The sequence below is a fragment of the Bufo bufo genome, chromosome 11 (assembly GCF_905171765.1).
Source record: "Bufo bufo chromosome 11, aBufBuf1.1, whole genome shotgun sequence".
NCBI lineage: Eukaryota > Metazoa > Chordata > Amphibia > Anura > Bufonidae > Bufo > Bufo bufo.
In genome coordinates, this window is record NC_053399.1 from 65,178,264 (window position 1) to 65,195,100 (window position 16,837).

At 44.5% G+C, this 16,837-nt stretch overlaps 1 protein-coding gene across 1 annotated transcript in view; it reads left to right on the forward strand.

Annotated features, from left to right (window-relative positions):
• Positions 1-16,837, forward strand: part of AKAP6 (A-kinase anchoring protein 6) — a 587,230-nt gene that overhangs the window by 21,212 nt on the left and 549,181 nt on the right. The window contains exons 3-5 of the mRNA XM_040411001.1: positions 1,753-1,857; positions 2,638-2,889; positions 4,106-5,248. Of these exons, the coding sequence (XP_040266935.1) occupies positions 1,753-1,857; positions 2,638-2,889; positions 4,106-5,248 (1,500 nt within the window). The remainder of the gene's footprint in view (positions 1-1,752; positions 1,858-2,637; positions 2,890-4,105; positions 5,249-16,837) is intronic.

A 16,837-nucleotide genomic window follows, 5' to 3' on the forward strand; every position in this document is an offset into this window, starting at 1 on the left:
CATAGTATAACAATGTATTTGCAACAGAGCAATTATTTTGTTACTACATTACAGTTTCTGTAAGTTATACCACATCTAAACAGGGTGGGGAAGATGAGCAGGAGTAGTCTCTGTTTGGTTGACTGCTGATCCATGGGGATGAAGAGATGCCAGTGCAGAACACCAAGGGATCAGGCAAAACCATAGTCAGGGACAGGCCAAGGTCAAAGCAGGCACAGTGCATGCAAACCGATAAACAATCGAAGGTCAGGGAGAGCAGTTCAAAGTTAGTATACAGGGAGACAAACGAAAAAACAGCATGCCTAGCAGGACACTAGAGAACTAGAACCTGTTGCATAGACACCCTCCCATAGAGGAAGATACCTTAAGTACCCCAAGCTGGCCAGCCAGTGATTAGTGGGAATTAGGGTGTGCGCTTGCTGGCCCTTTAAAAACCTGAGGGAGTGCCGTGCCCTACAGACAAACAAAGGGGAGCTTGCTGGCTGGCAAGCAAGCCACAACCTGCATGGAAGAATAGAGCAATCCTGGGTGTCCGGCCTGCCAGAAAGAAGAGGAGGTCAATCCCGGTTGCCAGGGTAATCAGGTCATTTAGGGTAGATGGTTAATCTCGACCTGCCAACTCATTCTTTATGTGCCCTGACAGCCCTGCCCAGAAAACAGCTAACAGGGCCTTATTGTTCTATGACAACTCAGAGGCAAGGGTTCAGAACTGTATAGAATACTGTTCCACAGTTAGATTGCCCTGGTAAAGGCACAGAAGAGATTAGGGAGTAGAAGTGTCAACCAGATTTGACTTGAGGCTACTCCAAAGGGCATTATCATGGCAGTCACCTGGTTTTCATCCTTTAACCTCAGTTCATGAATCTGAACCGCTGCAGGGGAGCCACCAGCCCGCTACCTCCTGAGTAGTGTCTGTTTTGTTGACAGCTGACCCTTGAGTCAGTCTCAGGTCAGTGACAGGCTGAGGTGAAAACAGTCCAAGGTCAGGGTGGGCAGCTCAGGGTCAGTATGGAGATCAGGCTGGGGTCAGGTCAGGCAGAGAAGGGTCAAATCTGGAAAACAAATAACCATATGTCATCACCTTATAAGATGGGGATGCCACTTTAAAGTTGGATGGGAACATTGAGATGTGCTAAATGCAGTGCATACAGTCATGATCATTACAAGACAATGGTCAACACTTTGATGCAGGCTCCTGTATAAAGCAGTTGTTCTCTGTTAGAATGAATGCTTTGAATGGAAAATAGCTCTGTAATATGGTGTATGATGAAGCATGCCACCATCGTCTCTCTATGGTTCCAAATAAAATCAGAGCCATGGAGAGAAGCAGTAGGGCCTCAATGCTGTTATGTCTCTGTATGAATTATTAGTGTATAGAGCTGTAATATGTGTTTGTACAATAGACCTTATAATGTAAAGCTGTAGGAAAGATAAAAACATATAAGGCATTTAGACATGGCTGATTCAACATACTGTAGCGGAAATGATCTCTACATTAATAACATAGCTTGTTCTTCAGCTACATACATTACTCTAGTGTGACTCAGTATTAATGTTACATAGTTCACAGTAATCTGTATTACTGGGCAGTAAAAGACAGATTAGTGTTTCTTTCCACTAACATGACCAGTGAAATGTACCAGCCTCCCAGGCTGCATCTGGGTTAAGGGTCTCTCCCATCTTCTATCACATTCCCCTGGGTAAGAAATCAACTCCTAAAAATAGTCCCTGGGAGGGGCATTGAGGGACTAGCTCCACACAAGACATGGTTCAGTCAGGGCCCTTCCGACTCTGGGAAAGGCCGTAAATCCCAGGTTTGATTGGCAGACCAGGTGTGGAGTCATAAATGGTGGCCAGGTAAGATACATGTGGATTATTTTCAGTTCCTATGTCAGTTATTGTTCTAACAGTCACTGATGGAGACATGTAACTCGTTGTATTAAGACTTCATGACTGTATTTCTTTGCATTACACTTCACCATGTTGCCAGAATGAAACTCTTTTGTAGGAAATGATAATTCGCTTATAAAATGTTATTTTTTTTTGTAATCCTGAAGCTTGCATATACAGAATCTTGTACTTGTAAAAGACCAATTGAAGCTTTATTACAGGTTGTGGGTATTTTAAAGGGGAATGTAAAGCTTAAAGCCTTAGACAGTACAAGCCATTGAAGCAGCTTAGTGTGTTTGTGTGTTTTAGAATCAAAATGTCCCGACAGCTGAAAGTGTAATGGCAGCTGTCTTCTTATGTCATGAATCCCAGGACACGCACAGACACAAGCAGGGGCTGCCCAACGCCATGCTTACTTTACAAAGGCAACAGATTATTTTATCAGAAGGAATAGCGTATTTTAGGACTAAGTTGCAAATAATTTTAGGTCTGAAACATAATTCACAATCGTGGCATTCCTTTTTGTAATTTTATTGCTGTGGACAGCTTGTTATGGTCATATTGAGGTTTTACTAAAGTTCCTTTGTCCATATTAACAAAGGAAATAATTTAGTAAAATATGTTTTTCTAGTTAGGACATTTCAGGTACATTGCCAATATTCTATTTACTCCTGTGTTTATCTGTTTGCATCTGCTTCTTCTGCTGATTTTTTCACCCCTAATATTGATTTTCTCTCTATATGACAGGACATTTGTGAGGATATCTCGGATCATGTGGAACAGATCCATGCTCTGCTGGACACCGAGTTTTCCCTGAAGCTCCTGTCATACTCTGTAAATGTGATTGTTGACATACATACAGTGCAGCTCTTGTGGCATCAGCTGCGGGTGTCTGTGCTGGTCCTGAGGGAGAGGATCCTACAAGGGCTGCAGGACAGCAACGGCAACTATACACGGCAGACGGACATCCTGCAGGCATTTACAAAGGAGGAACAAGAGGCAAGGAATAGCACACAAACTAACCCACCCCATTCTTCAAACCTACAGAATCTACAAAGACATACCTATCCTGCCCCTGCATGCAAAATAATGGATTTTGTTCTATATTTACATCTCTTATTAATCTTCTTTGACGTATACTAACCATGTGTTTACTCACAGCTCACTTCTTTAAATTTAGAAGATATCTTAATACTAAAATAGTTTGTACAATCAAGTACTGAGCACTGGGAAGCTGCTAGTTTATTTTGGGACCCCCATGGCCACTTTATGCCCATGGACCAGTGCCCAAAATAATGTCTTGTCATTACAGCATCTATTTCCTAATGTAAATCATATTGCTATGATCACAGATGCCACTCTCTGACTAATGTAATAACCTTCATCCTTTATAAAATACATATCTCAATGTAGCTTTTAGCAACAAATCAAAATATTCTTTCTGACCAGTTTTTTCACTTTTATGACCAGTACAAAAATGTCAGCGATCTTTGAGGCAGGGTAATGGTCTTCTAAGCTAGAAGGACTTTTAAAGAATTCTACTTTGGAAAATGGCATTTATTATGTAGAGAAAGTTAATACAAGCTACTTACAAATGTATTGTTAGTATCCATATTGCTTCCTTTGCTGGTTGGATTTATTTTTCCATCACATTATACACTGCTTGTTTCCATGGTTATGACCACCCTGCAATCCAGCAGTGGTGGTCGTTCTTGCACTATAGGAAAAAGCGCCAGCCTCTCTGGTGGCCAGGACCATGGCACTGCACATACAATAGGCTAGCGCTTTTTCCTATATTGTGCAAGCACGACCACCACTGATGGATTGCAGGCTGGTTGTAACCATAGAAATGAGCAGTGTAAAATGTGATGGAAAAATGAAACCAGCCAGCAAAAGGAAGCAATATGGATAATAACAATATATTAGTAAGTGCCTTGTATTAACTTCCTCTACATAATAAATGCCATTTGCCAAAGTAAGACAACCCCTTTAAATGGATTTTGCTTAGGTTTATATTTAGCTAGTTATTGAAAGATAGAAAGTCTGATTGCATGAGTTTCCAGTTTATACAAACACTCTTTTAACATGAGAACAGGTATATAGTGGATGGATATAGTGAAAACATTTGGAATCAGTACACCAACTATGTTAAGTTGATATCTTAGGGACTGATATGTATATGACAGTCCACATTTAACTCTTTTCTTTTCTTCAGGATAGGCTGGATGCTCTCACTGAAGTTGATGGCTCTGGTCAATTAACCATTAGATGCCCACCAGATTATCTCTCTCTTGATTGTGGGATTACTGCCTTTGAGTTATCAGACTACAGTCCTAGGGAGGAGGATACGTCACCTCTCCCTGCGAAGCCCTTGGAAGATTGGACATTTAACGCTATGCAACAGGAGTTTCCAGATCTGGTTAAGGGGCCAGGCTTGCTGACAGTGATTCCTGACAAAGAGATAATCCTCGATGCTGAGGTGGAACAAGATTCAGCACCTAAAATGATTGACGAACCAGGGCAGCAGTCTCTTAAAATGTTCACTCCCAGTGAAAGCACCACACCAAAAAGACCTCTTCAGGAGAGTAGTGACCATGGAGGAGACTCCCCCACTCGTCCCTCCTTGCCAAAGAAGGGACTGTTTCTGAATGATGTGACTAACTGGGCACCAGCAGACAACCAGTCGTTCAATGAACCTAACTCTCCTTTACCAGAATGTCCCACCTCCCCCAAAATTCACTTTGGTCTTAGCTTGACTCCCACATACTCCACAGTCCAATCATCTCTTCAAAGCCAGGTACCTGAAGATGATGTCACAAAACAAAATATAGTGGGAAGAAAGAACTGCAGTGAGGGGCACCAGTGTCTGGATAGCAGAGAATCATCCAGCAATGCTGATCATTCAAACTGCAGCACACCAAATGAAAATCAGAAAGATCAACAGGATAACAGACTGCTTGATTCACCACCACAGAATTTAGGGACAGACAGTTGGTATGGGTCAGATGAGTTCCTAGCTTTACCGTCACACTTACACCAAGCAGACCTCCTTACCTTGCACCTAGGTAGCCTTTCACAGCTGGTATCTCCAACTCCTGGAGAGCCCCAACCACCACTGAGGGATGTAGAGGATTGGGAGATCAGTTCAGGCTCAGAGCTTGGGCCCAGCTCTCCCCGTTGTATGTCTCCAAGTACTCCCAGTGAGATGGCATTGTATTTAAATGGCAGTGGCCGATCAACTCCACAGTTTGGTGCTCCAGCAAACAGTGTACGACAGAACAGAGCAGCACTTATACAGAGGCTAATGTGGGATATACAGAGACAGGACAATGATCGGCATGTGTGGGAAAAAATTCAGGTAAGTCACTAATCAATTCACATTTCCCATGTTGTGTTTTTGTACTGTAAGTAGAACATTATAGCAGTTAAACACTAATTGTATAATTACAAGCTCATACAATAATAAAGCCCAAATCCTAAGTCTTTTAAACAGAAGTTGTAGGCATTTTTGGAGGGGACATTAACTCTTTTATGACGAGTCGATTTTCTGTTTTTTCCTTTTTCGTTTTTTGCTCCCTGTCTTCCCAGAGCCATAACCTTTTTAATTTTTCCATTCACATAGCTGTATGAGGTTTTGTTTTTTTGTGGGACAAGTTGTAATTTCTAATGCCACCATTTAATATTGCATAAAATGTATGTGGGAAAAAAAAGTTCCAAATGGGGTGGAATTGAAAAAAAACTCAATTCTGCCAGTTTTCCATTTTTTTTTACATTGTTCATTATGCGGTAAAACTGCTCTTCATTCTCTAGGTCAGTCCGAATCTGGTGAAACCACATATGTATAGTTTTTTCTTACATTTTGATATTGAAACATTTTTTTGTTTTTCGTTGTCATTTTCTGACCCCTATAACTTTTTGTTGTGAATCAGCCATTTTGGCGCCATAAAAACTACTATGCAGCAGCCTCCTGTCATTCTGAAGGACAGGGGCTGCCGCATACATGTCCCGGCACCCCCGATCACCACACGGGGAAGCCGGAACATACCTGGAAGCGCGGCCTTCTGGTATTTCACGCGCTCAGATACTGTGGTCAGATACCGCGGTCAGAGGTTAAATGCCTGTGATCAGTATTAATATAGACTTTTAAGTATATGGTACAATACATTTTATTTGTTGCTTGTTTATTAGTACATAGATTTTTTTCATTTTTTTTGTATGTTTTTTTTTTATGGTTTCAGGTTCAACCCAGCTAATATATGGTAAATCTACACCATTATTTTGGTGGTGGGTGCACAAATTTAGTAGTTAGTTTATTTAAAATAGTTGTGTCATCTTGCTGTTACTAAGGTGGGGTGAAACACAGTATTGACCAACTCCTGGACGGCCGTGCATAAGAGCTACGGAAACAGTGTAGCACAACAAGATATGTTATTTCTGAGTTAAAGGGGCAGTCCAAGTTATTTTTTTGTTATTTTTGGTAACTAACCAAAATGTAAGGGGTTTTCAATTCACTTACTTAAAGGGGTTGTCTGGGTTCAGAGCTGAACCCGGACATATCCCCATCTTCACCCTTCCAGCCCTCCTGACATGAGCTCTCCCTTGCCCTGTGCTGGATAGGGCAGGGCAAGGGCTTTTTTGTTTATATTATTACACTGCTAGGCAGAGGCTTCCACCTAGCAGTGTTCCCGGTGATGTTACTGGCTCTGATTGGCGGGGTCTAGCTCTGCCCTAGCCGTTTTACAGGCTAGGGCAGCGCTAAAACACGCCCATTAGTGCAGGTGATGTCACCGGGCACACTGCTAGGTGGAATCTTACGCCGTGGAAAGCCCGGTACGTCACCAGATCTCCAAAAAATGTCAGGGCGAAAGAGAGCCCTGCTCATATCAGGGGGGCTGGATGGGTGAAGATAGGGATATGTCTGGGTTCACCTCTGAACCCAGATAACACCACGCCCCCCGCACTGCCGATCTGCTGGCTGAGCCGTCTTCCCTGTGTCTCCCCTCCCACTGGATTCTTCAGCAAAGTTTCACACATAAGACATGCTGCTGAGTATCCCAGCAGTCAGACTGCAGGCAGGGCTGCACTTTTATTTACTCCCTTTGCAGAGCAGGGGAGTGGAACGGCAGTCTTTGTTGACACCATCAGAGTTTGTTGTTACAGGACCCCACAGTTCTGCAACTGCATGTAAACTAAGGGGCCAAAACAGAACTAGGTAAATATTATTTTTTTGCCTAAAAGTTGCTTAGCTTATTGTTGACCATCAGATTAACTTTTTTTTTTAATGTAACTCCGACAACCCCTTTAAGGAAACTGCATAGCTTGCTGTGCTATGCCGTTTCTGTAGTTCTTATGCACGGCAATGAGAGCTTCTGAAACAACAAACAACAACAAACAACAGCATTTCCCCACTGAGGGACAATAAAGGGATTTTTTTTTTCTTCTTCTTCTTCAACAGTGCACTGGGGTGCTCTGCTGCTTCCCGGCCGGGAGGTGGTCGGAACTTTGTCTCATCTCACCTTAGTAACGGCGAGATGAGACAACCCCTTTAACACCTAAATTCGTCATAGGGCCAGATATCATATGTAGTCAGGGCTTAGACGGGAATATACTTACAAGGTATGTTTACATAGCCATGCTTGCAGTTTGTGTTTCTTCATTTGTGAATGTTCCCAGGCCTTGGTGGCGCCTGCACAGAATAAGCTACAGTACTTTATAAAGGCGCCAAACACCAGTGTCTGTCTCACAGAAGCTTTCCATGCTTCTGCTCTATTCTAGAAGTAAGTTAATTTCGGTGGGTAAGCAGTTGCTGCTCTCAGTGACTCTCTCATCAGCCATTTTCTAACACATCCAAGACATCAAACATTTTTACATTGATTCAAACTTTCAGACTGCTGTGGTAATGGATCTCTAACAAATTCAATTGTACTTATCGAATGATACAAAATAAAAATATTATCCAAAACTCCAGACAAATGACATTTCCTGCTTATCTTGACAAAATAATTATGAGGATTGACTGCATTTATGGGCATACAAATTCTGTGATTGAAGACATGATTTAAGACGTGCTGTACTGTTTCATATCACCTTGTCATGGAGGATGAGGCTACCATAATTATAATCACACTACTATAAGTGTACTTGAGTTTTCAAAAAAAGTTTGCATAATGGTTGTACATGTTTGTGCAATCATAATTGTGAAGGAACAGGTGTTTTTTGGGCTTCCCTAATGTCTTTCTCAGCCTAATTATTCCCCTCTTCAGCCTCATGGCTAGATGCATTTCTCTCACAAGCAGGGTGTTTCCCTTCTGTGGAATCTGCCAGCACTGTATTGCTGTGACATCCTTTTCCTTACTTCCTACTATGATTATTTTCAGCTCCGGAGCTCACAGAACAGATAGGGAGGGGGAGATCACACTTACAGAAAGGCAGGACACTTCTGTGATGTTCAGAAGCTGTGTAAAAGCATTTTTTTTTTTATCAGGTTCAGGATCTTAGCTGGCTCTGACACGTCCCCACTTCCTCTTTTTCGTCTGCTGTGTCTCTGTTAGGGATGTATCTTGCCGGACAACAGGTGGTGGACTGCAAATTAGGTGGAAGTGAAACCCCTAGTGGCCATGACTTTACAGCTTTTTTTTCAGGTGGATGCAGGCATTTTTTTTTAAAGTGAAGTGATTTAGAAATTTGCTAGTTACACCATTCTCTATTAAATGAAATGAAATTTTGTGAAAGTACAGTGACTCTTTTAGATATGATTCCACTGCAGTCACCGCTTCTATATTGTACTGACACCATAAGGTAGGCCATGCATGTATTTTAAAACCATTGAAGTATATGGGCAACTTACGACATTACTTCCTGATTTTAAAGTCGATAGAAACTTTGTAATCTATAAATGAACTTTTGAGTTTTGGTGGAGAATGGGTGTCGAGCTCAGAGACTTTTTTCTAGTAAGGATTTATGTAAAGGATCTCCTGACAGTCAGGAACAGCTCTTACAAGAGCTAGGAGTTATAGCCAGGGGAGTATAGCAAATCTTCAGCGTATAGCAATCCCCAGACACATGAGAAGAGGCTCTATGTTGAATGTAAAACAGGAACTCTTTATTGAACACACAGCATTGACTTATATACACATGACATACTGAGGACATAACATAGCAGCCAATCCTGTACAGTTTAAACACAAAACTAACCCTATTCAACAAACACACTGGCATTGTCTTTGACGCAATCAACAAAATACAATTACCAAAACACATTGGGCTCTGACTGTGATACCATTACCAAACATAATGGGCTAACTTAATCACTCACAGACAGAAACCACAAATTTTTCCCAAAACACAGAAAACACCTCAAAACCCCACATATCCCCATAATGTATATATATATATATATATACATGGATAGCTCTGATCTGGGTGAACAACATATCCAAAAACCACCCAGATCCGAGCAGGGGTTCCCGAATTCCATGGAAGTCACATTTGGCCAGCCGCAAGCAAGGCTTTCCTGCCCAAAACAGTTCCACAGATTTAAGCTGTGCGGCCGATCTGTCTTCTCCTTCAAAGTTAGCATGGGCCATAATCCTGAGGCAAGAGGCTGGCAAACAGGCCCCTCCAAAACCCAGTGGCGAGGTTATTTTCGCCACACATCTCCCCCTCCCAGGGAAGACTAACCAGATACCTGACCTCACGCCGGTCAGTACCTGAGTTAGTCTGGCAGTCCACCCACAACCAAATACTGGACCTGTTGAATTTGGTAGCCTGTCTCTGTCCAGTGATTCCACCAAGGTTATGTTGGTAACTGGTACTCCCAGTCTCTGTGTTGCTCCCTGGCTTGGAGTGGAGGTTGCTTTGTGGGCAGGGATCAGCGGTACTCTGCCCTGGTGCCAGCGCTACCACGGAAGAAGCCTGGTTGGAGCCTGGTTGTTGGAGGGGGAGACTGACTGTCTCCCGTTTGGATACCCAGCTCTGCTGCTGGATGGGGAGACCGACTGTCTCCCCTTTGGCTAAACAGCCCTGTTGCTGGGGGACAGGACCGACTGTCCCTACCCCCTGTGCTGTAAGTGCAGAGACCACGGTCCCATCAGCACTGTTGTGGGGCTTACTGTCTCCCCCTGGTGCGTTAAGCTGCCGCTGGGGAAACGGGGGTAACGAGCTCCTCTCCCATACATACTTCCAGCCGCTGGGGAGGGCGACCGACCGTCTCCGCTCCCAATACAGTGTCCTGCTGCTGGGGAAAGGAGACTGGGCTCTCTATTCCCTGCTGGATACTCTGCCGCTGGGGGACAGGACCAACTGTCTCTGCCCCCTGTAACTCAACCTGCCGCTGGGGAATGGAGACTGGGCTCCCAATTCCCAATAAATAACATTGCTGCTGGGGTACAGGACCGACTGTCTCTGCCCCCTGTAACTCAGCCTGCCGCTGGGGAATGGAGACTGGGCTCCCAATTCCCTGCAGGACCGGTGGAGAGACCTCGGTCCCATCTCCACTAGCCCCCTGGGGTTCTTCCCAGTAAACCTCCACAATATCTTCCCAGCTGAAGAGGTCTGGCTCTGGGTCTGTCACTCTGCTCTCCTGCTCAGCCTTCTCACTGGAGTGGAACAGCTGCTGGTAGCCCTGTTCCAGCTCCATCTCCCGGGTCACCAGGTGGACCAGGTCCTGCTCAATCTCATGAGTGTCGTCCCAGTCATACCTGCTCTCCCTCCATTCCAAGATATCACGGAACCGGGCTTGTGTAGGGCTCCCAAACTCCAGCTCTGAAAAAGTCTCCCATAATAAGCCAGGTTATTTTCGCCACAATTTATATTTTAACTCCTTAACGCAGAATGCCGTGCATGTACGGCGGGGGATGCATTGCCAGAATGGATTGTGCTGTACATACATGGCGGGATGAACAGGCGGGCACTGGAGCGGTGCGCGCCCGATCACTGCAGGGGTCCGGCAGTCCCTGGTAGCCGGGCCCCTGCTGTATCCGCCGGCATCGCTGTTTACAGCGATCCTTGTGGATTAACCCCTTCTATGCCGCGGTCCGCGCTGACCGCGACATAGAAGTGGTTTGGGGCGGGTGAAGCAGCGCATCGAGTCCCCGCGCTGCTGTGGCGGGGACTCGATGCGTGACAAGGCAGCCCAATGCCGTGCAGAGGCTGCCCAATGCCCTGCACAGCATCGGGACCTGCCTTCTACGGGTGCCGAGGAGATCCAGCCTCAGGCTGGGTCTCCTAGGCAACCTGTTTGTGTACTACTCACTGTAGTACATGAACAGGCAATGGATTACAATACAGATGTATTGTAATGCATTGCAGAGGGGATCAGACCCCCAAAAGGTGAAGTCCCAGAGTGGGACAGAAATAAAGTAAAAAAAAAAAAAAGTAAAACAAAGTGTTTTGAATAAAAAAAAGTTTCAAGTTAAAAAAAAACAAAAAACGCCCCTTTCCCCTGATTTTATAATAGAAAAATTAAGTGGAAGTGAAACCCCTAGTGGCCATGACTTTACAGCTTTTTTTCAGGTGGATGCAAAAAATGAGCCCCTACAATCACCCAAAAAATACAAAAAACTATGGCTCTCAGTCTATGGCGACACTAAAACATGATTTTTTTTTTGTTTCAAAAATGCTTTTATTGTGTTAAATGTAAAAAAAAGTATACATATTAGATATCGCCGCGTCCGTAAAAACCTTCTATATAAAAATATCACATGATTTAACCCCTCAGGTGAACACCGTAAAAAAATTAAAATAAAAACAGTATAAAAAAGCCATTTTGTCAACTTACATTACAAAAAGTGTAATAGCAAGCGATCAAAAAGTCATATGCACCCCAAAATTGTACCAATCAAACCGTCATCTCATCCCGCAAAAATTATACCCTACCTAAGAGAAGCTCCCTAAAAAATAAAAAAAAATATGGCTCTCAGACTATGGTGACATTAAAACATTATATATTTTTTTGTTTCAAAAATGATATTAGTGTATAAAACTTAAATAAATAAAAAAAGTATACATATTAGGTATCGCCGCGCCCGTATCAAACTTCTCTATAAAAATATCACATGATTTAACCCCTCAGGTGAACACCGTAAAAAAGATAAAAATAAAAACTGTGTAAAAAAGCCATTTTGTCACCTTACATCGCAAAAAGTGTAATAGCAAGCGATAAAAAAGTCATACGCACCCCAAAATTGTACTAATCAAACCGTCATCTCATCCTGCAAAAAATGATACCCTACCTAAGAGAATCGGCCCAAAAAAAAAAAAACTATGGCTCGCAGACCATGGTGACACTAAAACATGATTTTATTTGTTTCATAAATGATGTTAGTGTATAAAACTTAAATAAATAAAAAAGTATATATTAGGTATCGCCGCATCCGTATCAACCTTCTCTATAAAAATATCAATGTTTTAAAAAAAAACTGTGTAAAAAAGCCATTTTGTCACCTTACATCACAAAAAGTGTAATAGCAAGCGATCAAAAAGTCATATGCACCCCAAAATTGTACCAATCAAACTGTCATCTCATACTGAAAAAAATGAGCCCCTACATATGACTTTCGCCCAAAAAATAAAGAAAAACTTTGGCTTTCAGAATATGGAGACACAAAAAAAATCTTTTTTTTCAAAAATGCTTTATTATGTAAAACTGAAACAAATAACCAAATGAATGTTGGTATTGTCATGTCCGTAACAACCTGCTCTATAAAAATAGCTCATGATCTAACCTGTCAGATGAACATTGTAAATAACAAAAAATAAAAACAGTGGCAAAACAGCTTTTTTTTTGTTACCTTGCCTCACAAAAAGTGTAATATAGAGCAACAAAAAATCATCCCTAATCATGTACCCTAAAATAGTACCAACAAAACTGCTAGCTTATCCCGTTGTTTTCAAAATGGGGTCACTTTTTTGTAGTTTCTACTCTAGGGGTGCATCAGGGGGTCTTCAGATGTGACATGGCAAGTTAATATTATCCCAGTGAAATCTGCCCTCCAAAAACCATATGGCGTTCCTTTCCTTCTGCGCCCTGCCGTGTGGCCATAAAGCAGTTTTTTACCACATATGGGGTGTTTCTGTAAACTACAGAATCAAGGCAATAAATATTGAGTTTAGTTTGGCTGTTAATCCTTACTTTGTTAGCGGGATTTTTTTTTATTAAAATGGAAAATCTGCACAAAAAGTTAAATTCTGAAATTTCATCTCCATTTCCCATTAATTCTTGTGGATCACCTAAAGGGTTAACAAAGTTTGTAAAATCAGTTTTGAATACCTTTAGGGGTGTAGTTTCTAAAATTGGGTCACTTTTTTGGTGTTTCTACTCTAAGGGTGCATCAGGGTGGCTTCAAATGGGACATGGTGTCAAAAAAACAGTCCATCGGGGGGGCGTGGCCAGCCATGCAGGAGTGAAGACGCTCGTGGTGCGAGCTCCTCCACAGCCCCAGAGAAAACGCTCTCCAGTTATCCACCACCGATGGGCAAAATGTCAAAAAGGGGTAGAGCCGCTCTGTGGTTCCCCTGGCATCCCCCCAAGGGGACTTACCAAGGCTCTTTGCGAAACAGCCCGCTTCACCGGGTCCCAACATGAACGAGCGCACCAAGCGCCTGCAAAATGGCACCGCCGGCCCTGACGCATGCCCGCCTGCAGTACTCCCAGCTGTGCCTGGGTCTCCTCACCCCTCACCGGACCAGCGCAGATCCCAGTCTGCATCTGCATCTGTGCCAACCCTGAGCACCTCTCCCGATCAAGGCCAGCAGCTCCACAGCCTGGAAGATGTCATCCCTGGGCCGCGCTCTGAGCCTGTATATCTCTACCAGAGGGAATCCCTGACAGCCGATGCGCTGTCCTCACGTCCTTCAGCGATGCAGGTCAGTGCAGGGGATCCCCCCTACCACAGAGGTCTCCACAGCCACTGTCTCACCCTACCATCCTGGGACCCAAAGCTCTCAGACCATCTGCAACATCATTTTACCCAGTAGTAGGGTCACCCACAAGACCCCCCTGGTTATGCGCCCCAGATAGCCACGTGGGGCACCCCTTATCACATGGAGATCTCACTTGCCTGGATCAGCTCCGGGGTGATGACCGGGGGACCCCGAGTCAACCACGGAACATGACCTCTCCTCTATACCTGTCGCAGGAGCCCCTCTGCCCCCCTTTCCACTCTCCTGGACCATCCATGGCGGCGTCCCCACACTGGTCCACAGGCTCCTCGTGGGACGGATCCCATCCACACTAGTGTGGCACAGCTTCACCAGACCCACAGACCCCAGCCGCCTGTGCAGCTGCAGCCCTCCAGGGATCTCCACAGTCCTTTCAGAGGCCTTCATCCCCTGCCCCTCTGTTTGATGAGGACTCTCGGCCACCCACTATGGCGGACTTACGCAACCTGATATGCTCGCTACCTTCCAAGGCGGATCTCTCCAGCTTTGCCGCCAACATCTTACAAGAATGTAAAAGAGAGTTTACTCAAGTACGCTCTGAGATGGCCCTACTCGATACAAAGGTGGACTCCGTTAAACAGGACCATGCCTCCTTGTCCGCAGCTGTTCAAACCTTGAAAGACAAAGTACAGTCCCATGATGCACAACTGTACACCTTGCAATATCATCTAGATGACATTGAAAATTGAAGAAGGGATGTCATTTGCAGAATTCATTTCTACGCCATAAAGGAACAGATCCTGCTTAAAGCTCGACAGATGTCCTCTCTGTCTTATGAAGGGACCCCCTTCGTTTTACTACAGGACCTTTCCGGTCACACCTTGGCGCAACGCGCTGCCCTGCGCCCGCTCTTGAACGTCCTCAAAGATCGCAGCATTCCTTACCGTTGGGGTTACCCTTATGCTCTACTTGCGGGTCCCAAGGAACAGGTTGTCACCCTCCGTGACCCTTCAGATATTTCCCACTTTCTACAACATTTGGACTTGCCACCGGTGGATTTGGGACCCTGGCCATCTCTCCTTCCACCTGCTCCTGTGTCATCGGGACGACCCCGTCCACCACCTGTTGACGGCGCTTCTAGATCTTCTGCACCGACCCCACGAGGACGACGACAGAAAAGACCAAGCAGCCTAAAACGCAGATCCCCATCCCACCTCGTCATCTGAAGAGCTTCCTGCGATACCTGTCTGGGACTACTAATGCCTTTGCACATTAGTCTCTCCACTTTAATTACTTGATATTTGCCTATCCTCTTTACCTGTTTTCCTGCTCTCAAACAGCTGGTGATCTTAATTTTCTATCTTTAGCTGCCGGGGCTGTGGTAGGCCGGCTCCTGTCTGGCTGCTACTTTTCCCCAAATAACCAGAGACTCTCCCTTGTGATTTGCCCTGAGTGATAGCCTCTTTAGACCTCTTGGTCACTCTAACTACCTTATCTCACTTCATCTGTTTTTCTCTTTCCCTTTATCCCTCTTACTCTTAATCGTCTCCTTTTCGTTTTTGTCGGCCGTCCTCCCCCTCTCTCCTTGTGTTTTTTTCTGTCCCGGCAGTAATGGCGACATTGAAGGTTGCATCATTTAACGCAAAAGGTCTTAATACTCCTGAAAAGAGGGCCCAGGTACTCCATCACTTTCATCGTCAAAAGGTGCATGTTGTTTGTTTTCAGGAAACACACTTTAAGGTGGGTAGCGCCCAGAATATGCGCCATCGGCACTACACAACCTGGCACTTTGCAAACAATTTGGTGAACAAGACAAAAGGAGTCGCCATAGCGATCCACAAGTCTTTACCTCACCAGGTGCTGGGATGTACTGTCGATCCGGAAGCAAGATACCTGGTCCTTGTACTACTTATTGGGAGACAAGAATTCACCTTTCTTAACGCGTACGTCCCCAACCAGAACCAAGCACCCTTCATTGTAGACCTAATTGACAAAATCACACCTCTGATCCGGGGGACTATTATACTTTGTGGTGACCTTAACCTGACCCATGACCCTACACTTGATAACTCAACTGGGCGCGCTTCCCTTACATACTCCACTTTTAAAAAGGTCAAACGGGCACTACTTCAACTGCAATTACGAGACCCCTGGCGTCTCCAACACCCAGCTGACAAAGATTACACCTTTTACTCTGCCCCTCATGACTCTTATAGCCGTATTGACCACATCCTTATTCAGCAACTGGCCTTATCCTGGCTGGATTCCACACAAATAGGAAACATTCTGTGGTCAGCCCATGCCCCCATATACTGCTCCCTGAATCTCCCCTTTCTTACCAGACAGGAATGGACGTGGCGGTTGAATGAAACTCTCCTTCTTGACACGGGGTGTGCTGCTGACTTTACAAGCTGTATAACAAACTTTTTGTCAGATCACAAAGAGGATACCACCCCGCTCCCGGTCCAGTGGGAGGCCCTGAAATGTGTTCTCTGAGGTGTTCTCATTAAACATGGCTCCCGTCTCAAGAAGGAGAAAGCCCATTCCCTTAAACTCGCACTGCAAAGAGTTACTTCCCTAGAATTTGCCCACAAATGAGCACTTTCCTTGCAAACTCTTCATGACCTCCAGAATGCGTGCATGGAAGCCAAACGCCTCTTGGAGGCATCCTATAAACGCATGATACAAATATGCAGGAGTAAATTCTATGAATATGGAAACAAAAGTGGACGTATGTTGGCAAGAGCTCTACGGGGAAAACTAGCCTCCTCCCACATTCCCGCTGTCAAAAATTCTCAGGACCGTATGGTACACACCACCACGGACAACATTGCGGCCACCTTCCATTCCTTTTACTCACAGCTCTATGACTTACCCCAAACATCTTTACAAAGAATGGGTAACTCCCTGATCCCTCTCTTCTACTTCCCAAATTATCTACACTTGACTCTTCCAGTTTGGAGACTCCATTCACGGACACTGAACTCCAAATAGTTCTCAAGTCTCTATCAGGTGGCAAAAGTCCTGGCCCGATGGGTTCACAGCTAGATTCTACAAGTTTTTCACT